Genomic DNA, 27,614 nt, shown 5'->3' on the forward strand with positions numbered 1-27,614 from the left:
GTTTTGCTTTTGACCCCTTAATATAAATCTATGTCGACCCCTTATCACAGGTTGCATATCTATGTGTTGTGAGCATCAAATGGTTACTTTCCCTTCTCATCTGAAACACTTTTACGAGCCTGATCTGGTTTAAACTGTAAAGTATTTTGGAAAAAATGGGGAAAAATGGAAAAAGTCTAAAAAATAAATATAATTTTGAGAGGCAGGGACCTGACCCCCAGGTTGGTGTATGGTCTAAAGGTTTAGCAGAATGTCAACAGTTCTTATTGGGACTATTTCTTTAGTATAAAGTAGTGAAAACTGTTGACAGCAGGGTCTTTGGATTACCAAGAGTAACCTGTGACATTCATCTGGAGAGGTTGTACAGACATTCATGGTGCACAGATGATGTATCCTAATGCTTTTGGTGACCCCCTAACCTTTCCTTCAGCATCACCATATTTGTGTTTTTTAGTGAGATGTGCTGACAACTATTGGATGGATTACCATTCTACATTCTTAGAGACATTCATGCCTCCTTCAGGATTCAGGATGACTTGTAACATTTCAATTTGTCTGTTTGGTTTATGACCAAATACCCGCAAATGACCTCCTAATGACATTCCCCTCAGCCTCAGCTGCACTTTGTGTTGGTGCTAATTAGCAAATGTTAGCATACTAATGTACTAAACACACCCCTCTTCTCATTTCTCAGTTTGCACATCCTCGATTCCTTTCCTCGCCTCCTCGGCGAGGCAACAGGTATTTAAGGAAATGAGACATCCACGCTTTGGAGCCGTCATTTTAAAGCAACGTTAATTAAATTACACGTGTAACGCCTCTTTTATACATCGTCACGGGTGCTGAAAAGACATCCACAAAGGATACACCTGTGCATCCTCGCTCATAGCTCCTCCAGCAAGCCTCTTCTCTCCTTGAGATGCATTTAAGTGAGACATCCTTCAAGATGACGAGCTGCGATCGATTTCCGGGTCACAGGCAGGAAGACGGAGCACAAAATAGAGAAATGAGAAGAGCCTGATGGTGAGATCGGTAGACATTATACCTGCTTAGCATCAGCATGTTAAAATGAAAGCTACTGTATCTTCATGATACCTAGATACCAGGGTTCAGTGAGTTTTGCTTCTTTTTTATTTTATTTGGGTGAACTAGACCATTTAAACTGCAATAATAGAGTATGTATGGTGTCATAGTTCTATTTAGGAGAAATACTTTTGTAAAACTGGAGGATTTGAAGCGGAAATAGCTGCCGTGAAAAACAGGTAGATAAGAGATGCAAAGTGATTAACTGCTGAACATTGATGCATTTTTGCTGTTCACATTGTGTTTATGTATAAGGGGCACAATCAGAGCCGAGAGTCATTCCTATAACTGTTTCCCCCCACTTACAGTAAACACAGCTTTTCCCTTGCCGTGGGGTTAGACTCTCAGTACAACACAATCTCATCTCTAGAGCCCTTTACAGATAAAAAAAAGGCTTGCTTCTCAGAAAATATTACAGTTAAAAAGAGTGTATTGACCTCCGCCTGATCAGAACCTTTGAGCGAATCAAGCTGAAGCAGCAAAATCGCACAAGATAGGGGTTTTGGTGGGTGAAATTTGGCTGCGTCTGCGTTCAAGCAGGTGAAAGGAAGTGTTTCAAACATTTTGGAGAGGAGAAAACAGTTATGTCCTCCAGTACTGACCCGTATGAATGCAGCACTGTGGTGCAGGATTTCCCAGCTAGATGGCTGCGGCTGACGCAGTGGCTCGATCCTTCGCATGTGTCATTCGAGAGGGATCTGAGGCTGCTCTACAGCTCCATATCCTGTACAAAGGAAAGGTCAAACCAGTCACCTGACCTGACAACCCTGGGGACCGAGCCCAACGGCCAGAGGTCAAAGTTGGACACCTGGTAGACTGCAGGGTCACTTCCTGGATGTACCGGCTCACCAAGTCTTAAACATGTAACTTAGTCAGAAGAGCTATCTGTAGGTTACATGACATGTTTACCGCAAAGCAAAACATATTTACAGCTGATTCTATTGTGCTATAGATTCACCTAAACTCGATATCCGGGAGGATTTCCATTTTAAACAGAACCCTCATTGATTCAGTTTCCAGCGGAATTGCAGCCTGGGATCAGTTTACCTTGTTACCTTGTCACACTATGTTCTGGTCTGATCTCCATGTCCATTTCCGCTCAGCTTCCCCTCCCTCTCGCCACCACGATGCCCAACAGAGCTCGCTTTGTGTCCCCGTGGCCAGTCATCCGTCCCTAATATCCAGTCTTTTTACCGCGCCGGAGACGTGCTGCATGCTTTCAAAAGAGCAGAGTGAGCCGTTGATGGACGACCTCCATCTCGCAAATGAAGAAACCCTTGTGGCCCAGAAGTGACTTTGAATAAGAAGCATCAAATCTTTTTTTTTTTATTATGACACCAGATAGTACAAATACATGTAAACGTAAAAACACTCGAGGATACCATGATTTGAAAAAACACACACCAATGAATAAAACAACCATCAACTTAAGAGTTTACAATCAAGTTGGATTGATACTGAAAGTGCTTGTTTTTTTAAAAAAAGAGAGCAAAACATTCATTAACCTGCATGCACCCACCACTCAGAATTACATGTCTAAATCCTTTGCATCCCATCATCTAATATTGTCCCATCTAATATTGAAGTCCCGCCACTTCCCGTGGACCACCATAGGACCTTAATTCGGAAAACACAATATGATGTTTGTCAATTAATTGTTGTAAAACTATTGACGTATAAGACTGTGAAAACACTTAATTAGAAAGACTACACATCCAAAAGTTGCATAAGTGACGTCTCTCTCGCTGAAGCTACGATTATTATGTGTTTCCTACTGGGTTGTACTCACACCAGCAACGGATCTCGCTTGTTCTTTCTCTTACCGGCTGATAAAAAGACCAGGAGTCGCTGGATAAAACACATCAGGTCAGATAATGTTACATCTGTGCGTGGAACATAGCTGAGTTAGTTAGCCAGCTAGTGTTGGTGACGTATGTTGTGCGTATATTGCGTATATGTAGTTCATTGAGCGGTTTCACACTAAACTAAATTATAATATGATAAAGACTTTCTTGACTAGTAGTGATGTTACGTGCTGGGCCGAGGCTACGGAGCGTATGTCGAGTAATCCAGGAAGTTTTCTGTGAAGCACGTATCGAGGCTTGTATCGTCTTAGAACAATGACGTCATTGAAGACGCCCAAAGCCGAAATACAGTTGAGAAAAATGTCTCCCATCTATCATTTTCCTATAGTTACACAAGCACATTCACTGCCCTCTGCCCGGTTAAACCACTGACACATATCTGGTTTTACACTCTTTGACCGATAGGTGGTTTCGTGTGAACACAAAGCCCAGATGAAGCCTCATGAGATGAACCCTTTTGCGAACCAATTTGCTGGAGAGCTTCAGTGCTTCATGAAGCTTCATCTCGCCATCAATAGCAATTTATTTTTTAATTGACAAACATCATATGTGTGAGTCATGGCGCAGGTCAATGGTATAAAAAAAAGTTAATATCTTTTCCAAAATAAGGCCCCATGGCGTCTACAGGAAGGGGCGGGACTTCACCTCTCTATATTGTTTGTCAAGTGCTGTGAAGAAAACAGTTCCCGAGGACACTCTGAGTTTAACTATGCAAAGACAATAAATTCATCCGAACACTTATAAATTCATGTTTTCACCAAGATCTGAGTCTAAAAAATGTGCACGTACAAATGCAAACAACACGGCTGCTGTTTGTACAATCTGTCCCTCAGGTAAAACAGTAAAACAGACATTTGTGAGGAGCTTGAGTACAGTGTAATGATGTTTCAGGTAGAGAGATGCCATGCAAAGAGATACCATCGACACACAGAGAGCTCCTTCTATTGCATTAGCTAAAGGCACTGATATCTTGATGGAAATAACTTCATTTCGGCCGCTGCCAGGCACAGTAAATACAATTGCTAGCTGTTAGCGCAGCTGTGCGAGCTCGGTAACTGATGGAAAGTGACTCAGACACAGTTATGAATGGTGCGGGGTGGCTGCGCCTGTGCGCTCTTGAATATGTTATCGTCTCCTCGGTGCGGTGGAGCATATTAATAAAGCACCTTACAGTTACACCGTCTACACAGACCGTAAATCACTGCTGCCCATTAAACCCCGCAGAGGCAGCAGCATGCTCGGCCCGTCGTCGCGTCTATACTGGAGGCCGCCGGCTTCTAACCGCCACAATTAACACATTAAACACTTCAAGCCCTGAACTGATGTGACACAATCAGCTGGCGTAATGATTAATTAATGGCGTTTGTAAAGTGTGGGCCAGCCCTAGAAATTCAAAACAAGAGAAAGTTAATCAAGCTAATTGTCTGAAACCAACTTCATTAACATAATATTGCCACTGAGGTTCGCAGAATCAAGGATATTGGCCATTTTCTTTTCCTTTTTTTACAATAAATGCAGCATCTGAACATCCACAGAGGTGTTTTCAGTTAATCTGACTGATTAGACCTCTTCTCAGGACTGTGTGGGCGTGTATAGACTAATGACATTTTCTCTCCGCCCACCTTCAACCTGAGGTTTTAACAACCAGATTAACTGGAAACACCTGTGTGGGTGTTCAGAGGCTTTAAAGACATTCAGAACTTGTGTTTTTAAGTACAATATAACAAAGTACAACCACTGCATAGTGAAAGGCACTCAGTAAAAACGGGATTAGGGGAGTTTTTGTTTTGTTTGCATCTGCATACTTGTAGTTAAGAATGCTTCCTCAATGCAGTCAGTTGCTGAGCGTGATGCTGTGAATGGTGTTTGCTGGGATTTTGGCGTCCGCTTCCTCCCCGCTGATCCTGAAGATCACACAGGTGTTGGAGGGGATGGTGGCGGTGGCGTTCAGGGATTTACCCAGCCAGCTTTGAGATCCACGCTTGTACATTTTAACTGTTACCTGCAGAGTGGGACAGAGAGAAGGAAACAAGTTATAAAGTGAGAGTTTATACAGAAGTGGCTGCTGTTCTTGGATATTATGGGCTTTTTCTGGGGTTGTGTGACCCTGACTGAAACCTCCTGACCTCTGCTGCCTGGAGCTAAGCAGACGCTCATGACTTTCACATTTGACCTCTACGTGTTCAAGCTGGTGCTTATGGGGCCTTCCAATGGGGTCGTGTTTACCGTGTTCACGAGAAGAGTCCATATGAACGACCTCGTTAGTGGAAAGTTTCTGAAAGCTCTGAGTTTACGAGTTGTCAGAAATGGCGGAGGCAATGGAAGTTAATTTTTCGGTGCATAATAAGTTAAGTTATTGTTATTTTAGTCGCATATTGTTTTTCTTCATAATTTTATAATAGGTCTGAGGAAAATGTTGATATTCCCAACAGGCTCATATTTTTTGCCTCATTATGCCTTTGCATTTACTGCATTATGTAACCCCCCAACAGTTGCTGATTAATTTTCTGTTGATTGACTAATTTAATCAATGATTTTTTTCAGATATACCATGCTTATTTGTGGATCCATTCCAGTTTGAACTAGTAGTTTTGTACTTGGCCAAATGTATTACCCGGTAAAACAAATCACTTCTCCTTTTAGTGGAAGATTAAATTAGTCATCCGCTGAACTGGGCTTCAAAAAAATAAAATAAAAAACTATTATTTTCCACAACCCTCGCTAAAACACTGTGCCCCTCTTTTGAAGCGTTGATCCAAACGGCGGTCTGAAACCGAATAAATATTAAATTAACCTCGTTCTCACTGTGAGCTGTTTTAATTCCCCTCCACATCTTGAATGGAGTCATACCTCTCTTGATTTTATGTAGGTTGTAGGGCATAATACGCTTTAACATTACATCAAAACCGCCTGTTATGTTTGAGCCTGACAATGGAGGCCTTAACTAGATTTAGACATGCAGGTAATTGAACCACATCCATTTCAAACAGAATGCCTCGCTGCATCTCTTGTTTGGCTGCATTTACCGGGATAACAGAATATTACAGTGCCTTTTCACAGCTCCATTTTCTTTCACTTTAGCATTAGGCAATTTTTCAATTATTATTTTTTTTCCCGTGTTCTTTCATCCCCGGCTCTCCATAATGTCTGGGCCTTTTAGTTAATGGTAGCGCCAGTCAGAGCCCAGTATATCGGCCCTTGTCCATTTTGCAGGTCATTGTGGGAGCCCAATAGGCCTTTTATTACGCCGACATCAAAAGGCAGATAAGCATTAGAGGTGGGGAGAATACCCTGCACTAGATATGTTCCCTCTTTCCTTTGTCTGCTATTGAAAGTGATCATTTTAATAGTGAAGAGGTTGGTGAGCTTTGGGGCTGATGGGAAGTGCGACACCCCTGACAGCCTACGAATATGAGCGAGTCGATAACACAACGCGAGCACACAGCACACCCTCAACACCTGCACACTCTTGCCGCTAACCTAATTATCTGCAACAAAGGCCGCCGCGATTTCAGACACACATCTTTCCACCATTTACTTACTTATTACTGTGCATTAGAACAGGGAGAAAAAAAACCCCGGAACAATTGTGTCTTATATTGCAGCTTTGGCCGAGCGCCACATGGCTTGTATTAACAATAGCGTCAGACACTTCAGAATGAGTGTCTATTAATTTAGGATGCATGAAAAAATAGCTTCATGACAGCTGGTGGCGGAGAGGCGCACAAACCCACACAAAGACATCAGAGAGGAATTATTCTAACAAATTAGAGCCAAACGTAATAGTTGGTAATCAGCAATTAACTCATTTAAAGTTGAGTACTTCTATCTTTGTGTGGCGCAGACAAAATAGTGTTTCTGCATTATATTCAAACCCGGACACAATTAGAAAAACTACTCACTTCTTCATATAGCAAGAGCAGAAAGAGAGGCTCTGAAAAACACATACTGACAAAGAGCATTTACCTCCATTAAGGCTGCACAATCCTCTAAATGTTATTTTAATTAAAGAAATCTGCATCCAGATCCAGATCTGTATAGTAACAATAATGCTTATAGGCTGATGGCAGACCACGGTATCTTTGCAGAATACCTAAATCCTTTCTGAGAAAATTATGTTTTTGTACGAGGATGAGTTGTGCAAAATTTAATTTATAGCCATTTAAATGTATCCTATTTCTGTAGCTTCAAATGCACAACGCCATAACTGCCTACAAACTTACTTCTATGAAATCCAAACGTGAAATGCGTCATGCTTCACAGACAAAGAGGGTTGAAAACATAACCTTCTTGATGGAGGTAAAATATAAAACACTCCACATTTAGGGGTGTTGCACGTCTCAGCATTTTAACTTTCAGCTTTTATTTGTCCTAAATGAAGAATCTTCTTTTGTTTATAAATGCATTCGGCATCCAGCTGTTTTTTTGCACTGTCTTCATTTTAAGTGATCTCGCTTTTGTCCCACTGTTTGTATCTATTGTTGCATTATGTGATTTTATGATGAATGTGTTTATATATCAGGCTGCATCCAAATTTCCCCCTGCTGGGATAATAAAGTTTGACTAGATTTACCAAGCAGAAAAGCTACAGAGAAATACTGTATGATTTTAAATCAAACAGGTTTGATTAACTGCTGCATTGACCGCGTTTTGCCGGCACACACACAGGAAGGAAGTCTGCAGCCGTCTTTGGCATCGACTCAAAGCGGAGAGCTCTGTGTGGTCTAGACTAGACAACCTGCCTGCCAGGTGTTGTACAGCAGAGATGGTGTGTCAGGTTCAGGAACTGTCACTGCATGTTACCCTCTCAGCCACTTGAGGCAAGTGTCTGAGGGTGAAGACGATACTGTATCTAAACTACTGTGCAAGAACAAAGTGTGAAGGAGCTGCTGACATTAAAAAACTATGTTATTCAAAGTGCAACCTGCACTTCGACCCTTCGACCAGCCAATAGATCAATTAGTTACTCAAATTAATGTCTCCCTTTTGACTGAATTGTCCACAAATGTACGAGAATCAAGCACAGACAGGCCTGAATGTGTGTGTGTAATGGGGAGGATGGGACCCTTGGGGCTAAGGTTGGGTGTCACACAAAGGGCTAAGAGCTCACCTAACGGTGTCTACCCCTGATCCGCCTCTCACTTTCGGTGTCGGGGGGGGAAAGAGTGGTGTGAATGACATCACTCCTCGCGTTTCAACTAGACAAACTCCCGTCTTCTTATTTACCGTCTGCTAATAAGTCATAAATCCTGCCTCTGGTTCACTGTTCACCTTTTAAACTCAAAATGACAGTTCGGTCTAACATCTCCTCAGCTGATAGCCTATCACTGGTTTCATTATATTCTACCTGTAGGGATGTTCATGGCACAGATTCTCAGCCAAATTACTTCTTTTAATTAGAAAATACAACTAATAAACTTGCACTGTGGGCTTTGCAGTGTGACTACACACTGTACATCAGCTACTTGTTTAGGCATAAGTGTGATTAACGGTCTGACAGCTCTGACAATAATGTGAGGAGCTGTGTAATTGGGTAGGGACGTGTCACCACCTGCGTGTATTGCCATTCACAAAGTTCAGATTCTCCCTCCTGATAAAGTCAAAGAATCCCAGCGGGGTATCAGTCAGCGGGGGCTGTTACCTGGAGCCATGGGTGCCGTGTTTCAGGTGAACTCTGAGTGAGCGTAACGCCACACCGGCTTCAGACGACGGGCTCTTTGTTCCACGCCGTGTCTCACCAGACACAGATGGGGAGGTAACAACACCTCTGGCGCGGCAAACATCTTTGTCGACGCGCCAATCGCGATGGAGTCGGACCAAAAAAGTGGTTCGCTTGCTGTCACTGCGGGTGGATTTAACAAGGCAATTAGGTAAACACTGTGTGGTTTGGCTCACTGGGTGAATAAATTAACAACCTGCAGAGAGTTGAGAGGGGTGTGAATCGCTGGATTATCAGAAATTCAATGAAGTTAGATGCTTTAAATTGGCAGATTGTTTTTCTTTTTTAATTCAATATGATTTATGACTGATTTATACCTTATAACCGATGCATAAATGCAAAGAATGAATTTTTGCACCCCTTCCTGCTGAAACAAGGAGAGGCTGTTTCTTATCAATTAATCTGTAGATTATTTGTTTAACTAACTGATTAATTGTTTAGTGAATAATAATTGTTTTGACCAAGAGTTCAAAGGCAGCAGCTATTAATTTTACACTCATGTAAGAGAGTAAAAAGCAGGAAATCTTCACATTTGAGAATCTGGAACCAGTGAATGAATAATTTTCTGTTGACCAACTATTTTATTTATCACCAAAGCAGTCCAACGCTAGAGGAGAGTAAATTTATCCCCAGAATGGTATCAGTCTAGGGCTGCAACTAATGATTATTTTCATTGGCGATTAATCTGTTGATTATTTTCTTGATTAATCAATTAGTTGTTTGGTCTATAAAATGTCAGGAAATGGTGAAAAATGTTGATCAATGTTTCTCAAACCCGAAGATGACGTCCTCAAATGTCTTGTTTTGTCCACAACTCAAAGATATTCAGTTTACTGTCATAGAGGAGTAAAGAAACCAGAAAATATTCACATTTAAGAAGCTGAAATCAGAGAATTTTTACTTATTTTCTTCAAAACTTTCTCAAACCGATTATCAAAATAGTTGGCGATTAATTTAATAGTTGACAACTAATCAATTAATCATTTCGGCTCCAGATTAATCGGTAAATCAATATTGTTGTCGAATAATTTTCTGTTTATCGACGAAGCATTTCTTTCAGCGCTAGAGGAGAATAAATGTATCAGTCCGATAGCCGCTTGTTTGAAGAATCGCCGCAGTACTTCCGGCATGAAATACTCAAACATCATAACTGAACTCCAGATGTGAATCGTCCATTAAGATGCCTAAACTTTGGTTTGTTGACATTACCCGTCTACGTCAATAACTACATTTCTCTAAAGTCATGAACGCAAAAAAAAAACATGTCTGGTTAAGTTCTGAATAGCTTCGTCTCTGCTCTCCAACCAACCTGCCTCGGCTAACAGGAAGCCATTAGACTCTCGGCAATAACCATTTACATCCATTCACCCGGCTCTGACTTTATTTCCATCCGCATAAGTGCATTTTCTGCGAGAGGTTAAAATATGAATCCCCCTCCTTTTTTTCTCCTCAATGGGTCTGGTTGTCTGGCTGACTTGAGAGGGCACAATCTATGACTGATTTAATTTGGTCTTTACGAACATCTCTAACAGCATTACCCCCAGAGCATACACTGACTGCCCCCATCTGACTCCATTAACCCCCAAATCAGGTTTAAAGACCATATTGATGCCGTCCGTTATTAAGGGTGATTATCAAAACAACAGACAATGGGCCAAAGTGTCTGTTAACTAGTTTATCCATAATTTCACATAACTGTAACAGATGGCAGGGCTGTCAATTACATACTGTATCTGCTGCACACACAGCGGCCACACACTGTCTGGATATGCAGCAGCTTCACATTAACAGAACGATGCTCACAGGTGGTCCAGAGGAAACGAACCGAGCTCACAAAATAAACCGCGATATTAAACGTCCAACATATAGAAATGCACCAATTTGAGAAAACACTGAGAGCTAGTCAGCTGCCTTTTTTCTTTTTTTTTTAGCTCTCACTGAGGGTCTCTCTGTATAATGATGATAAAAAAAAAAAAAAAAGTCACAGATAAAAAATCCTAACGTTGCCGTTCAGTCCACTTCACCACCTTTATTCTCCTCAATTAACGAGAATGGCTTTTGAAACTGTAATTAAGTGTCTCTGCTCCACTCGGCCTCTTCATTATTCATGAATCCCTATTGATCATATCTTGCAACCTATTCTGTGGAGATCACTGTAATATCCTGAAACCCCACAACAAATAGCTCAGCTTCCCCAGTTCAAATTAACATCTTGGCCAGCGACCAAAGAAAAGTCTCCGTTAGATACGAAATCCAGCATTTCATGCTAAATTGGATGATGTCAGAGAATCATTAATAGGAAAAATCTCCTATAAAAAAGCCTATTATGGTGTTATTAAATATACCATTGCAAAGGTCTGGGCAGTAATTAAATATTAGGGCTGTCAAAGTTAACGCGATAATATCATATATAACCTTGTCATACTAGCTTGTCGGGAAGGAGGCTAAATAACGTTCCAAACTCATCACGATATCTTGACATATGATTTAATCACAATACAATTCCATTTAAAGATGATATATTATCATATTGAAGTATCGCCCAGCCCTATACCGGTTAATCTGCATATTATTTTCTAGAAAATAGTGAAAAATGACGATCGCAGTTTCCCAGAACCGAAAGTGATGTCGTCAAATTGTTTGTTTCTATCCGACTAATGGGTCGAAAACTCAAAGATATTCAGTTTATTATCATATATGACAAACAAAGGCATCTAATCCTCATGTTTGACAAGCTGGTAACAGAGAATATTTGGCATTTTTGCATAAAAAAAGGATGAGATATTTAAAAAAAATATGTATATCTTATATATACAGTATATTGATTTAAAAAACATATTCTTTCTTTTGTGATTTTTTGCATAATAGGGTATAATGCATGCTGTATACAATACAAACATCTATGGGTATCACATATATATACGACCGTGTGTCTTGCACAACCCACAGCTCATCCCACATTCAAAGAAATTATTTTGTAATGAATATTAATGGCTTGGAGCTTTATTTTAAAACATGTATTCAAATTTACTGAAACTCAATCTCCACCTGTGTTAAGTAGGAATGTGTAAAACATGAACTCCACTGGTTGATGTTTAGCTAAATTAACAAAAGAGCTCCTGAAGAGCCCTTAAAAATGACTGGTATTACACGCCGGGTGATGAATTTGGAGGAAACACATCGAGTCATCTTCAAATTGACAGATGCAGAATCTCTCCACGGGACTCTTCACAGCGGCTTAGTGCTCGAGTGAAAAAATAGATTTTTTTTTTTACCAAGTTTAATCACACGCTATTACAAGGCAGCTTTCATCATTGCCTTCCACTGTGTAAGTGCTGGTGTCTTCGCTAGTTCATTACAGACACTTGTGATTCTGCAGCACCCTTCTCATGTGTAATTGCATGGTTAGCTTTCCTCTGTAGCTTCCTACACACACTCCGGTGCAAATCATTTCCAATTCCAGTTTCCTTTCGAGAGCGACGCTGCAATTATAGAAATCTGAACATCCTGGTAATTCCCCCACAATTTTCATTTTTGTCGAAAAATGAAAGTAAGAGATCTTTCTTCAGAATTCTTTTCTTTAGTACAGAAATCATCCTTCCACCAAGTTTAGTTTAGATAAACCCGATGAACTCTATGCCCTGACAATCTGATAAATTGCACTTTTAAGTATGTTTTTCTTAGTTTCTCTGGTAACTGAAAGCACACCTGTGTTGTTTCTGTGGTTACATTTTACACAGCACACATAGGATTCTGCCATATATCTGAATTAGGGCTGGGGGATATATCGATATCATGATATGAGACTGGATATTGTCTTAGATTTTGGATATCGTAATATGGCATAAGTGTTGTCTTTTCCTGGTTTTACAGTAAAATTATGTAATTTTATTCTAGTTTTGATATTATTTGCCTTTACCCACTTAGTCATTATATCCACATTACTGATGATTATTTATTAGGGCTCTCAATCGATTAAAATATTTAATCGCATGATTGTCCATAGTTAATCACGATTAATCGCAAATTAATTGCATATTTTTTTCTGTTCAAAATGTACCTTAAAGGGAGATTTGTCAAGTATTTAATACTCGTATCAACATGGGAGTGGGCAAATAGGTTGCTTTATGCAAACGTATGAATATATTTATAATTTGAAATCAATTAACAACTCAAAACAATGATGAATATTATCCAGAAACCCTCACAGGTACTGCATTTAGCATAAAAAATACGCTCAAATCAGAGACTTGTGGGTACCCATAGAACCCATTTTCATTCACATATCTTGAGGTCAGAGGTCAAGGCACCCCTTTGAAAATGGTCATGCTAGTTTTTCCTCACCAAACTTTAGCTTTAAGTTTTTAGTTTTAGCGTTATTTAACCTCCTTTGCGACAAGTCAGTATGACATGGTTGGTACCAATGGTTTCCTAGTTTCATATGATGCCAGTATCTTCACTCTGGCTTTAAAAATGAACCTGCTACAACCTAAAAATCGCAAGATGCATTAAATGCGTTAAAGAAATTAGTGCCGTTATTATCGTTAACTTAAAAAAAAAATCTCATTGTGTAAATATTCTATAAAAGCACCATTAGTCAACCATACAATATCGTCGCAATATCGATATCTAGGTATTTGGTCAAAATATCGTGCTATTTGATTTTCTCCATATCGCCCGGCCCTAATGTGAATGACTATTATAAATGCTTTACAATCAGTAGTAATGGGTGCTGCATATATTGTCTTTTAATGGCTACATACTGTGTTTCTCTACATAAAGAGAGACCAAAAAGCTGCCGTGCGGCTGCCAATATCATCTATTTAGACAGCAGAATGTGCGGGCTTTTGTAAATGGCCAGCTCCTGGCCTTTTGTGTGCCTCCATTCATTATCACCACAAAGCAGTTGATGTCTCCCCTCTTGTGCCTTTTTCTGCGCTAAGCACCGGGGCGCACCAGACTGTCCATTACGGGCCGGTGACGCGTGCAGCAGCCTGGGAGATGGCCAAACGGAGAGGAATGTCAGGCGTGGAGTTAAATTAACAAGCTGTGTGGAATCTGTCAGAAAGACGTAGAGATGTATCTACGGTAACCGGAGGTCTGATTATTTTGTTAGCCGAGATGTTTGGTGGTGAATTTGCAGCCTTTCACCCGGTGGCTTTTCTTCTATTAATCAGCTGACGGGGAGGAGTAGTCAAGTTACAGTCGTAGGAACTCAATTGTTTCTCAGCTATGCAATTAGTAGACACTCTATATGCTGACCGAGAGTAAGGAGACTTTTCATTTCTACTCCTCTCTGAGTAAACTGGTTATATAAACTAGCACAAAGACCTCATGAAACAGTCAGAATAGGAGACGACATGAAGATGTACAACATAACCTGCACTTTAAATTATGACATGAATAGATCTTTAGCTCTTTTCTCTCTCCCTAACACACACACACACACAATGTAATTACCCCTCAATCCATACAAATTGAATGAAGCCAGAACCGCGGTCTAAGAATATAGACCATAATTAATAAATTACAGCCACTCTACTCAATCATTCTCCACTTTGGGGACATGTAGACGTCCCATTCTCCGCAGAGTAATCGACTTGAGCCCCACAGAAAACACACCTACTGTAGTGCCTCGGCGCACGGTGGCTTTTGTGGATGCATCTGGTGCCACCTCTTACAGCCAAACAGATGCCTGAGTGAAACATATCGCAGATCTTCTATCCTGCGTGTGTTTACAAGTAACAAATCAAAAGCATGCATTATTTCTGGGCTCTGAAAATACGCCTGGGGGAGATATCAAGTTTCTTCGCCACCCCCCCGAGCTTCCCCTGGCAGCTGCTGCACACGAGCAAAGATCCTTTTTGTTTTTTTTCTTCTAAAGACACAGTGGGTGACACAGTTGCAAATATTTATAAGTTTATAGTACAAATCGAACAGCAAAATCTAGTTTTCCTTGTGGGTTTTGCAGCTGAATAACCACCCCTGTCTATTGTATTTGACCATGCTAAGTGGGGTAAAGGTAAGACCTTAACAGACTATTTTACCACGTATTCTCCAAGTCTCATTTCTTTGTGAAATATGGGAGGGGGTTCGCCAAATATTTCTTTGAAAATAATATATTTTGTTGTCACCGTGTGTGTCCCCCCGGGCTAGAAAAGGGCCCGCTGGAGACTGTCTAATGATTGTTGGGTCATGTATCAAATACACAGCAGCTGGAGGCGAGAGAGGAGGGGAGAGTACATACAGTCTGGATGTTTGGGGTGGGTGCGGTGGGCGGTGAACGAAAGCCTGTGTGGAGTCGGTAAGGAAAGAGTGTTTGGGTGGGTGTGAAATCTGTAATGGATGCTGACCAGGGGTCGCACCCACTGGACCCTTAAGAGCTCTGACCTTTGTCTGTCCAACAATTACTTCATTCAACTAATTTATCTAACAAACAAGCACAAGAAAATCAATGTTTGTGAATGATTTCAGGTAAAAAAAATACATAATCATGGATTCAACCACTACAACCTCATTGACAGTTAAGATTTCCTTTCATGCCACCTGCAGAGACAACATGTCACTAATTAGCCAAATCATTACCTCGCAATAACATAAACAATAATTATCAACCGACGTGAGAATGATGCTTAATCTGCATTCAATTGCCTCGATTCAATCAAGAGAGCTAATGAGCACCTTGCAGGCAGTCAGAGTGACTTACCTCAATACAAAACTGAAGGCAGTAATTAACACTCGGGAGTGTTAATTGGAAACGATCTGAGAGAGAGCACTAGAGCGAAACAGGTTTTTAAAACAGTTTTTTTTTTTTAAAGCCTCATTCAGCTTTTTCTAGATTGTGAAATTAATATTTTTTTTACTTCACTTCTAAATAAATAAAACCTTCAGTTGGTGAGTAGTTAGTTGGCTTGATAATTAGAAATCACCTCTCTGTGGTGCAGTAAATGTATGAATTAGGGTTGTCGCGATATACCGGAATTGACGATAACCGTGATATTTTAAAATGGAAAATTGATATCATGTTAATAACACACATATGATAATATCGTGTAAATAATCCAGTACTTCTTAAATCATTGTATATATACAGTTATGGTTACAGACTCTCTCTCCACCTCCCTACACTCGTATTTTGAGTGTAATTAATTTGCCAAAAATGAGACAAAATGCAATAAACAAAGTTAAAGATGAATTTGACTATTCTATTTTCAATAAATATCGCGATAATATCGTTATCGGGAATTCTTTTGGCAACGATAATCGTGTAGTGAAAATCTAATATTATGACAGCCCTAGTCTGAATGAATGTCTCTTGACCAAAATTGTATTGTAATCACTTCATGTGATGTGTATACAGTAATATCTTGATATTACTGTATACACATCACATGAAGTGATTACAATACAATTAAGAATGGCCATAATAATAATAATAGTAATAATAATTGTTTTCAAATAACTGTAAAATTGCTGTGATGTTCTTTAATCTTCTTAATCAACCCTGTGTTTTTCCAGTTCCCAGAACAAGAGGTGAGTGAGACAGTCATAAAGTACTACTGCCACCTGCTGGTTCTTCTGGTTCATGTGGACTGACCTGACGAGCGTGTCCCAGCAGGGCCCACAGCGAATCAGCCGACAGGGTCTTGACTCTGGAGAACTCGAGCGTGTCCGTCTCCTGTCGGTTGAGAGCGATGTACTGGCAGCCCTGGAAGTCTCCTTTCAGCTGCTCGCCGCAGTGCAGCCGCACCAGATCCCACGTGCCCACCCGCCTCAGGACCTCCCGCACTGACTCCATCTGTCTGTACGACAGATGACCTGCAGGACAAAAGAACACATAGAAGAAGTTGACCTGGTGGCATTCCTGTTAAGTTTGCTTAATCATATTACGTGGTGAAATTCATTTCAATGTAAAAAATATATATCAAACATGTCAAGTTGTCGAGTCCTAAAAGTCTTATCATCTTAAGACAAGTGAAAATGTGTGAAAGGTCAGTAAGATTTGTAATATTATTTGACATATTATGTCTTTTTTAGAGTCAACAGGAGAGAGATGACAGGAAATGAGGTGAGAGAGAGAGATGGGATTACTTATTGGCTGTTTCAAAATTCTTATTATGAAACAAGTAGGGCTGCAATTAACGATTATTTTCAAAAGAACCACTTTAAATCTTGTGTTTATCAGAGATGTGGTCAGACGTTTCTTGGAAATAAGTCATTCAGCATGAAAAAACAACTAATCGACAACAGAAATCTTAGTTTACTAAGACCAAAACGACCGACTAGTCGACTAAGAGGGAGCAGCCCTGTTTGAAAACATGTTGAATTAACAAGAATCAAGTGTCACTTTTCTTTGTACTAGTGCAGCAGTCTGTTTCATTCAGTCTATTTTTGCACTAGCAGATTTCTTCAGTATCAGAACATCTATTGAATCCCTCAAACTTATTCATGTTTATCTTTTAAAGGAGCCGCTCACCAGTGAGCCAGGATGGAGTCAGTGCGTCTGACATCCAGGCCACGTAGCCCTCTCTGAAAGACCTGAGGAAGTCGTCTATCTGGCTGTGGGAGACCAGCTCCCTCCTCTTCCTCAGCTCCTCGTCCAGCTCGCAGTCTGGAGAGAGGAAGATGACCCTGGGGAAGAAGAGGCTTTGGGGCACAGACACTCCGCTCCTCCTCAAATGGCCACAAAAGTTAGCGGTCTTGGTCTAGAGGAGAAGAGTTTAGGGAACTATCAGAATTGTTGTTCATTAAGTTTCTGCTGATAGACTAATCAATTAATAGACTGATCACCATTGAGAGTTTATTAATCCAGAAAAGAGATATTTGTCAGCATGTTCTAACATTCACACAGGACGCCTCGGTATTAAACTGTTATATAATGACCTTAAAGACACAAATGCAGATGTCCACTTTTCAATTTCTAAAAAGGACCCACTTTAAGAACTTTAAATTGTCACTGACGGCGGAGCTTTTATCTGCTTTGTGTTGATTAATGAAGTTAATACGTCCAATTCAAGCAGAACTATTGAAATAATGCGGTGTGTGTGTTTGCCATCAGACTCTTCTGTCAAGCTCCCAGTCCACATCGAGCGTCTATAGAGATGGAAATGAGTGACTCCGAACAGACCCAGGCACATAAGGTGACAGCTGTGTTTAGGCACCTGCCTGCTTTCACCACCCACCCCCTTCTGAACATAATTATGGCCTTTCAAATGAAGAGCGACCACTTGGGAAGTTTAGGAAGCCCCGCTGTAGTGTTTGAAATTTCCATATAAATTGTTATGGTGACTCAGAATCTCTTAACCCGGCTGGAGTTCGGATGAAAACAATGTCCCCGGACAATTGATTGGACCTTGGACACGAGTGTGCCAGATAGTTTGACATTTAGGGTTTTCATGATGGTATTTCAACATTTCAGCTAAATGTGGCCTTTTTTTTTTTTTTTACCGTGATAGCTTTGAGGGGATCTTCAACCTGCTCTATGCAGGTATTGGTAAAGTTTTGGTCCTCTTCTTTCACTTGCACATGCCAGTTCTGGTTGTGAGCGGACACTGTGCCTCTCCACGGTTTTACGTCTATGCAGAAGATCCCCTGACCTTATAAGACAAAGAGGAAAACATTAGTGGAGATTCACAGACTCAATTGTGTAGTACCACTGATACTGTAGCTAATCTTTCCTTGAGGCAAAATGGATAAAATCTTTACTTATTTATGTTATTGTTTTGTATACATGTGTATAAAAGACAGTAAGTTTGAACATTGTGCAGAGGTCAGTTGCAAAATTTAGTTAAGGACTAGTCTTGGCCTTAGATTGTCAGGTTAGTTAGAATAAATATTAAGACTGAGGTAGGAAAGTTAGCCCCCTTTCCTCCTGGCTGAGCTTGAGGTGAGAGCTTTGTTGCTCTGACTAACTATTTGACCTGTTTTCCATTGCTTTTAGCTCAATCTTCTACTGTTTACCCATTGCTTTTAGATATCCTTTAGCTAACTATTCTACTGTTTACCCATTGCTTTTAGATATCCTTTAGCTAACTATTCTACTGTTTACCCATTGCTTTTAGATATCCTTTAGCTAACTATTCTACTGTTTATCCATTACTTTAGCAAGTCTGACTTAAAGTAATATTTAAGACAAAAGGCTGGGGCTATTTTTTATGCAACTGGCCCCTGAAGAGGCTATAAATCAAAAAAAAAATGGCTTATGAAGATACTACTACCTCTATTAGATATGAATAGTCCTACTTAAAAAATAAAAAGGTATAAAAGGATAAAATCTTCCATCACAGTAGGCTTTATGTAATTTTATTATGTATTTTGATATACTGTAAAACATTTTCTGTAAATTAATTTGAGAAATTATTTATAGCTATAAAAATGGGAATTAGCATTAGAAAGTATTAACTGACTCAAATAGAGTTGTGTATATCTTTCAAACAAATGTGTGCTGTGATTATGAAGACAGTTTTACATGTCACACTAGGCCACTTTAATGCGAGCGTGCTGATATTGTGCATGCTGGCTCACTGGGACACCTGAATACAACAGAGCCATCGTTAATGTAATTAGTAACACCTGTGCTTCTCCTACAGTGACGAGACTAAATGCCTGCTGTGAAAAAGACCTATTAGAACAATTCACTGCTCACTTCAATGTAACTCAGCGTTAAAGACCTGGGAACAAACAAAAATGTAAGATATATCTCAATCTAACGTTCAGATACTGACTCCAGTACCACAAAATCAATATCATATTGATTTATTGCACAGATTTATCATGAAATGCCATTTTATTCTAGATACCAACCTGTGAGGACGACAATGTTGATGTCATCTTTGGCGGTCTGGAACTGGTCGGGGATACGCAGGTTGCAGTAAACATCTTCCTTTCTCATCCGGGTGAGTTTCCTACAGCGAAAGTACAAACTATTAGATATTTTGTGCAAAAGAACACTTGTGAAGCTGCATTAATTGATGTTATGTTGGCTACTTTGGGGGCAGTGGAACAAGCTGCAAACACATTGCCATATTATCGTATTATAAAGTTGCAACAGCAAACCAGTTGGCATGTCCAGCAGACACAAAGCAACATTGGCATTCAGTTGGAGTTTCTGTTCATTCCATCAATATAAATCCAGTATTCACTCTCCTTTTTGCTTTGTTTTAGTCTGGCTGTTTAGCTGCTAAATACTCCACTATGTTCTCCAGCTAGTCGCTAACTTTGTCTGTCTGCTGTTTGGTGCTGAGTAGGTAGTGTACAGTGGATTTATCATAGCTTTTTCAGGGAAAACAGCAAGATTTATGAGAGCAAAACAGTAAAGTGATGGCTGTAAAACCAAAACAATGAGCTGAAAGATGCTATAACACTAGCAAAGAGTAAAGGGGAACTACATAATTCTCTGTGGGTTGAAACCTTTCGCATTACACATTGTTGATATAAATATATGTATTAATACAGCTTTAAATACACACAATATTCACCTGACATGTTGTGTGAAGTCAGGTAGTGTTGGTGTGTGACTAGGGCTCTGGCCTGGGGCACTTTCTGAAGCTTTGGAGCTGAGATGAAACTGGGTAAACAGGCTTCCTAGCTGAGGCATCCTATAGTCTTTGTCTGAAAATAAAGAACATATTAACATTTAACAGATTAACCTTTAATTTATGAAGCAGTTTTAGAGACAACAATGTTACTGAAGGAAATACATACATACATAGCTTCAGATGTTTGGCTTCCCTCAGTTACATAAATGATGTCAACATGGTGTTTAGACTATAATAAACATGTTGTTCTAGCCAAATCCAACAAAACAACCAATGTTAAACACCATCTTCATTGCTCTTATGCTTTAAAAGCATCCTGAAAGCATGCTAACTGCTATACAGACTTTACAGCTTTGTTGACAACACTATAAGCTTGAACATGAACTTGATGAGCCTGTAGAGAGAGAACAAAGAGCAAGAGGACAAGACTGCTGGCATGGCAACATAAACAATACATACTGATGAAGAGACGTTCAAGAGCAAAAAGAAATGAGGGGATTCAGCTCGACATTTTCCTGGTTCTTAATGTCGGTGGTCTATAGTCTCTTTCCAAATGCTGAGCAATGTAACTCTATCCAGGAAAGCTGTTTCACAACCTCCCCTCCTCCTTCTCCTCCTCCTCCTCCTCTCCAATGTTCCTGGAAGACGTAAACAACATACCACGTGCACCACCTGCAGCATCAGGTTTCGCCCACAAGGGACATGACGTCAGAGGACGTCACTCAGTCCTGCAGTGGTGTTTGCTGTGTGTGATGCATTTAGGGAACGATTCCTGCTATTTCCATGTGATGTTTTGGACTGAGAAGCTGCAGTGGAAGAAATACACAACACCACTTTAAATACCCACAACATGTGGTATTTAAATTGTGTAAATGTAAACAAGTGTTTGCAGTAGTATGTACTCAAGTATCAAAAGTACTCACTGTGATGAAGTAGTGTTGCTGTCTGATGAAAACATGTATCTCCAGCTGAGAAAACAATCCCACTACATCTACAAGGTCTAAAAGAGTACATGTTTTTGCAGCTTTTAATCATATCACATCATCAGCAGATGCCCAGTTGGAAAAATGGAAATTTGAACATCTACAATATCTGGACTATGTGCACTACCTGCAACCCCCTCTCCTAACCACTGGTGCACTTTAAACTTTAAACTTACTTTACACTACATCCCATATACCGTTTTATAGACTGTACATATTACATCTATTTATTGTACACAAATTTTTTTTATTGACGGATGGTAAACGCTATGTCCATTCACTATGTTCATTCACTATGTGTATTCTGTATTACTATTTATTGTTTTATAATCTTTTTGTACACCTCTGTATCTGCGCTTTGCTGCTTTGACACCTGAATTCCCCCCCGGGGATTAATAAAGGTTCATCTTATCTTATCTTAATTTCTGATGAAGATCATATGATATGAATATATAAAGTACCAAAACAGCTACTGAATGGACTGTGGTGAGATTGTTTCTCAAACGCTGTTTTCATGGTCAAGAATGAACTTTAAACCTTAGTTTGTGTCAATAGTTTTGGTAATTTTCACTGTGAATCATTTACAGATTCAAATAAGTCTCGAAAAGGTTTTTAAAAAAACCTAAAATGTATATTTTTCAGAGTGAATTAAAAGTAGACAGTTGCAGAAACATGACTTTTTGAAACCAACAACAATTGCAATTTTTTTTAAGTTACTGGCATGTTACATGTGAAGCCCATGCATAGTCTGCAAAGTAATTTAGTAACCACAGCTGTCAGAGTAAATCTACATTATGAGGAAAAATCTCTCAAAATGTCAACATATGTTTATACCAGTACCTTAAATTGTACTTATACTGGAGTAGATGTAGACTAGTTAATTCCCACCTGTGGTAATATGGCAAGATGAAGGTGAAATTAAGGAATAAAAGCATAATTCACAGTTGACCCTTGAGAGTACAAAGAGCAGATTTATCATGTAGAGAAGTTTATCCTTGAGTTGGTTGAAAATAATAAGATTTTACATTTCATAGCATACGAGAGGACACTGATGAAATACACTGTATATTGTGTGTTTTTTCCCCCTGAGCTCAGATAGTCTACGTAAGGACTCACATCCTGCAGGATCCTCACATCCTGCATGAGCCTACAGAGAGGATATTACAAAAGTGATGAAGAATATTTAATTCAGCAGTAAATACACACAGAATATCTCAATGCGGTGATAAACAATATCCGGATAGCACAAAATACCATGAAAGAGCTTAATATCAAGAGCAGATAGCCAAATCAGCTCATATGGGCTCAATGGAAGCCAATAAACAGAGGTACTCTGCCTCCCCTGACCTTCACTTCTGGTCGAGATTGGGGCGATAAAGCAGGCGCAACCTCAATAAAACCCATACAATGGAGTAAAATAAATAGATATTAAATTAAAGCAGAGGCAATACTGGCTGAACTGCTGCAGGAATTCGAGAACAAAAGCGTCTTTTGTGCAGTTTAATATTGTCTACAATCACCGCCTCGTGATACATTTCCAATCACTTCCATCTCTTGGCTTCACGTATCAACACATATAATCATCTTGTGTTGGAACTTGCAAATGCGAGCAGTGCACGTTTAGATATTAAATGTGCCTCGTGCTCCTAGTTTGGCCTTTTAATATCAAATTCATAATCTGTCTCATCTCTGACTGTCCACCGAGGACGAGTTTACGGTGTCAAACATTGTCATGTTTTGCACAAACTTTACCCAGTGGCTGCATGTGCTTGTTCTTTTAGACATTAGGCTCACTGAGATGAATTAGCAGCTGCTTATTTTGGCGTCATTGCACACACTGCTGCTGCAAGACCCATGTTGTTGTCTTCAGCCTTTTGTCATGGGCTGAAATACAGGCCCTCTTTCAGATCCAATGCATGCTTCAAGAGGTTCCTGAAGCCTTGCATCTACCATCGCCAGCGTTAATGTCATTTTCACCTAATGCACCTGAAGAGCTGCGCTGTGTGTTTGAGGAGTTGCTGAGGGGTTTCAGGTCCCCCTCTAAAGTGTAATTAGGCCTCAGAGTTCATACTTGGGGGGCTTAGCTGCTATTGTATAGCGGGGTTTAGTAACCTTAGTAGAAAGAAACGAGCATAATCTGGAGCATGATAGTGGTATGGATTTCATGTCAGAATCAGACCGTCATGTACAAGCAGATGATATTCAGTTTCTTCTAAATAGATAATGATATTTCACACTGACGATATTTCCATTTTCAATCTTTCAAATATCTCATTTGCAGAAGTAATGGCTGCACGACATCGCCCGACGCTCCGCTCACTAATTTTTGCTCATTTCCTCTGAATTATTAATATGAGAGATTCTCCATATGCTCTCAGAGGATTCTCGTCCGTTCCTTTTCGGAGGGAATTAGCATTTTTACAGTGAAGAGTATAAAGAGCTTAACTGCCCCAATCAATGCGGGTGATTTAAATCCTGTCTAATCAAGATGTTTAATAGGGGTTGCAGCTGCATGACCTGAAGTAAATGTTCCCGGGTCTCAATCACCTGTATAATTAGGACCATTTCACCTGAAATAGCATGGGTGCTGAAAAGAGGTTTTGCAAAAAAAAAAGGCTCTAAATGAGGTAAAATAACCAGTTTTGGGGTTGTTTTTTAGCTAAATTTCTGAATGCAGAATTACTAACAAAACAGGATAACTAATAATCCCACTGATATAATAAAGCCAGTTCAACCTGGGCTCAAAAATGAAACGTGAAAGTGTGAAAAACAGTTTTGGTATCGACCTTCTTTGTGACTGGTCCGCCTCGGTAATTAGCTATGCCATATGAAGAGGTAATTTGTATGCTAAAGTTTAATTGTTCAATTATCACTGGATGTGAGAGGAGGCCTTGATGCCATTTCATCGTGTCTGAAAACAGTGTTGAACCCCTCGTGCCACATATTGTAATAGTTGGCAATTACAGAGAGAGCCCTCTAACTAAGTCGATTGGTGCAGGCTGAAAAGCCTCGGCTACCTGCCGGGTGCAGTCGTTGGCAGTGAAGAGTTGCTCCGTTGAGTCTGCAGAGCTGAACCAGCCGGGCTCAACTAGCTGCTGATAGACAGCATAAACACCAACTGTACAAGTACTGAGGAGGACAACATGTTAAAACAACATTATTACTGTACAAAACAAGAGATTAGTTGAGCATTGTAGGAAAAGAAGCTTGCTTCTTCAGGCTATAAACACATAGAGAAACTAGTTCACAAGAACAATGAGCATTTTCATGATGTCAAGGTTCTTTATTTGTCATATAAATCATTGGCAATGAAAATCTTTGGTCTAGGTTCCTTCAGCAATGCTCATAAAACATGTATATATAAAAGGGGAAATAACACCTGATAGTAAATGTAAAAGCAAAATGATAATTGAAGGCATACAATAGTGCAGTTAAAATAATTATAATAAGTAAATATAAAATAGTAATGTAAATTCGTAATTAAGTTGATGGCAGTATTTCAGATGGAAAAACTGAATGTAAACAGGATGTAGTGTGCATATGCAAGATGAGAAGTAATATATGTACACAGAGGTGTAAACAAGAATGTCTTGGATACAGTTTCAAATAAGATTTCTACTGCTCAGTCCTCAACTTTGCATTTCATCCTGGGAAGTTTCATGTGTTTACGTCCTCTGAATGCATCTTTTATTGAGGCCCAAATCTGGGATTATAATCTGACTCAGTTGTTAAATTGTTTTCCTGTATAGTGACTTCTAAATGAAGGCCAACAACAGATAAACACTGTTTGCATTACTATCTAATTGAATTTAATTGAATTTAATTGAATTTAATACCTTTTTTTTTTTTTAAATGCTGTCAGTGTCAAACAAATATTATATATAGTTTTTATTTGTCTGCTCTATAACAATTATTGTACTACAACTATAAAGAATGAAGAAGCCTAGTGTTGCCATCTACAGGCTGCTATTAAATAAGACAATAAAAGGCGTCTAACATTGTGACAATTACAAAGCCTCAGAGCTCAAGAAGTTTGTGTATAGCAGTATAAAATAAATCAATATCATGATATAATGTACAGTACATGAGCCAAGTGTAATAAAGAAACAGACAAATCAAGTTTGTCTGTTGTTTCATGTGTTGACGTCTTCCGAATGCAGCTTTTATTGAGGTCAAAATCTGGGATTAAGTTACATTACATTACATTACAAGGCCAACAATCATATCAATTATCAATAATCATAAACTTTGTTTGCATTGTTACTCTGAAAAACAGCATTACTATTTAATTTCAAGTATTGCTCTTTGAAAAAAATACTAATATAAATAAATAAATATTATAAATATATTTTTTATTTGAAATATTTCCACAGTGATGTAAATGCTCTATAACAATTACAAGTAGCCTAAGCTAAGTAACTAAAATTGTATTTATATGGCATCTTTCAAAATGCCTAATAAAGGATAAAACATTAAAAGAACACAATATGAGTACAACACAAACATTAAAAGATAATAAAAAAATAAATAAAAACATCACAGCTCAAAATAGAGTACAAGCACAAAAACACTTTGTTTAAAGAATGAAGAAGCGTAGTGTTGCCATCTACAGGCTGCTATTAAACGAGACAATAAAAGGCATTTAACATCAAGACAATTTCAAGACAAGTTTGTGTATAACAGTATAAAATAATATAGTACATGGGCCAAGTGTAATAAAGCAACATAAATGATAAATAAAGAATAATATTGTTGAAGAGATATTCTGTGGGACACTGAATTGCATTTACTAGATATGTTACATGTAACCCACAGGCAGTAGGTCAATAAGAAATAAGCATGTGTCTCTGTTTTGGATGTATGTGTCATACATTTAATACATTTATCATGTAATTACAGCTCCACAATCAGTTACTGATGACCTGTGATTATGGTCCATTTCAGGCTTTTCAAGGGCCCAGATGGGAATCCCAGAGACAAAAGGAGCCCCTTCACTCTCACCCGGCAGCTTTTCAACATTCTCATTAGCGCGCTAAATTGAACCATATGTATCCAATTTGTAATTAGAGCCTCCGACACAACGAGGGGTGACACCATGTATTTAATAGAGAAAAGGGTCTGCTCTATTAAAGGCCTCTCTGTCTCTCAACAACAACAATAACAACACAGGAAGTGAAATTATTTTGGCTTTTGGACAGATTTACACTGCTCATACATAATTGTATTCCTCAATTTAATTTCGACTGGTAGAGGAGAGGGAATAAAAGTAAAAAAACGTCGAAACTTTTGTAAATTTAGGACACTTGAAGCTTTGCACAAATTTACAGAGAATTGCTTCAAGACTATTTTAAAACCACTACAAGCTTACACATTAGTGATTAAATAACTGCAATGAACTACATTTAGTTTATGACCACTTGAAATACATCCTGCTTTAGTTTACGCACATCTTCCTGGCTGACTGACAGTCCTGTTGAGATGGTTAAAGGTCAGATGTTTGTGTCAGTCTGTGGTTACTCTAGACCCTGGAGCTGATGCTAATGTGGTCCTGTGGCTCAGGTGACTTGTTGCACATTCCTATAGGTTAATGCGTCCTTTATTTTGGCACAGCTAGAATAGCTCAGCTGTAGGTGAGGAGATTTGTGGGTAGCTCTGCAGTGCAATTCAAAGTGCTTTACATAATGTTAACGAATACATTAGAACACAATTTACTGCGGTGAGATGGAATACATATCGTATCTCTAAGTTGTCAACATTTGTAGGAGTCATTTGTGTGTTTTAGTGCTGAAACTGTCAATTATTTCATCAGTAGATGACTGAAATTTTTGATAATTAATCAAAAGGAACACTATAGGATCCAGTGTTTTGGAGTTTAAAAGTCATGGCCTCTGCTGCTTTGATTTCATTTATTTCTTTTCAAATCTGTCTCTTGTGATTCCCCTAACTTTATGGAGATGCAATACTAAATCTCCGCAGTACCCATTTAAGTAATTTATCAAGCAAAAATGAAAAATTTTTGCTGGTTCCAACTTCTCAAATGTGTGGTTTTCTTGCTTTTTGCTGTTTTATATCATGGTTAATTTAATATCATTACATTTTTGAATATAAGTCGGACAAATTTAAAGATTTAGATAATAATTCATTTTAATTTGAAATTCACTCTTTCTGTTTCTGTGGACAGTATTTTCTTGCTAAGGGAATGTTGTACTAAAAAGACTTTTAAACATATTTGATTTTTTTAACTCAGACTGCTGAATATTCTCACATTAGCATTTGGCTAAATTCAGGAAAGCATTTTCACAGAGAACAAACACTGTGGGTTTTGTCCTTGATCACTTACATTGGAGGCATAAGAGATTCCTTCATAGCCGGTATAGACAGGAAGAACAATTACATCAACCAAAAACATTTTCAATCTAAAAATGTG

At 39.1% G+C, this 27,614-nt stretch overlaps 1 protein-coding gene across 6 annotated transcripts; it reads right to left on the reverse strand.

Moving 5' to 3' along the window:
- Positions 1 to 792: 792 nt before the first annotated feature.
- On the reverse strand, positions 793 to 20,994 carry LOC141758508 (uncharacterized). Of its 6 annotated transcripts, XR_012591882.1 has the most exons (9): positions 20,664 to 20,823; positions 20,145 to 20,277; positions 19,471 to 19,571; positions 18,115 to 18,263; positions 17,144 to 17,372; positions 16,265 to 16,485; positions 4,754 to 4,950; positions 1,686 to 1,807; positions 793 to 954 (listed from the first exon to the last, which is right to left on the reverse strand). XR_012591882.1 is itself a non-coding variant. In XM_074620003.1 (7 exons), exons 2-7 carry the CDS (start codon positions 20,261 to 20,263, stop codon positions 4,783 to 4,785), a joined length of 987 nt encoding a protein of 328 aa, XP_074476104.1. In that variant the 5' UTR covers positions 20,264 to 20,277; positions 20,865 to 20,994; the 3' UTR covers positions 2,727 to 4,782. The 6 variants fall into 6 exon arrangements, 4 of the variants coding, with proteins under 4 accessions (XP_074476104.1, XP_074476103.1, XP_074476106.1 ...); XR_012591883.1 differs by lacking the exons at positions 793 to 954; positions 1,686 to 1,807 and adding an exon at positions 8,590 to 8,790 and having other exon boundaries at positions 4,813 to 4,950; XM_074620003.1 differs by lacking the exons at positions 793 to 954; positions 1,686 to 1,807; positions 20,664 to 20,823 and adding an exon at positions 20,865 to 20,994 and having other exon boundaries at positions 2,727 to 4,950.
- Between the last annotated feature and the right edge of the window lie 6,620 nt (positions 20,995 to 27,614).

This window comes from Sebastes fasciatus, chromosome 20 (assembly GCF_043250625.1).
Source record: "Sebastes fasciatus isolate fSebFas1 chromosome 20, fSebFas1.pri, whole genome shotgun sequence".
NCBI lineage: Eukaryota > Metazoa > Chordata > Actinopteri > Perciformes > Sebastidae > Sebastes > Sebastes fasciatus.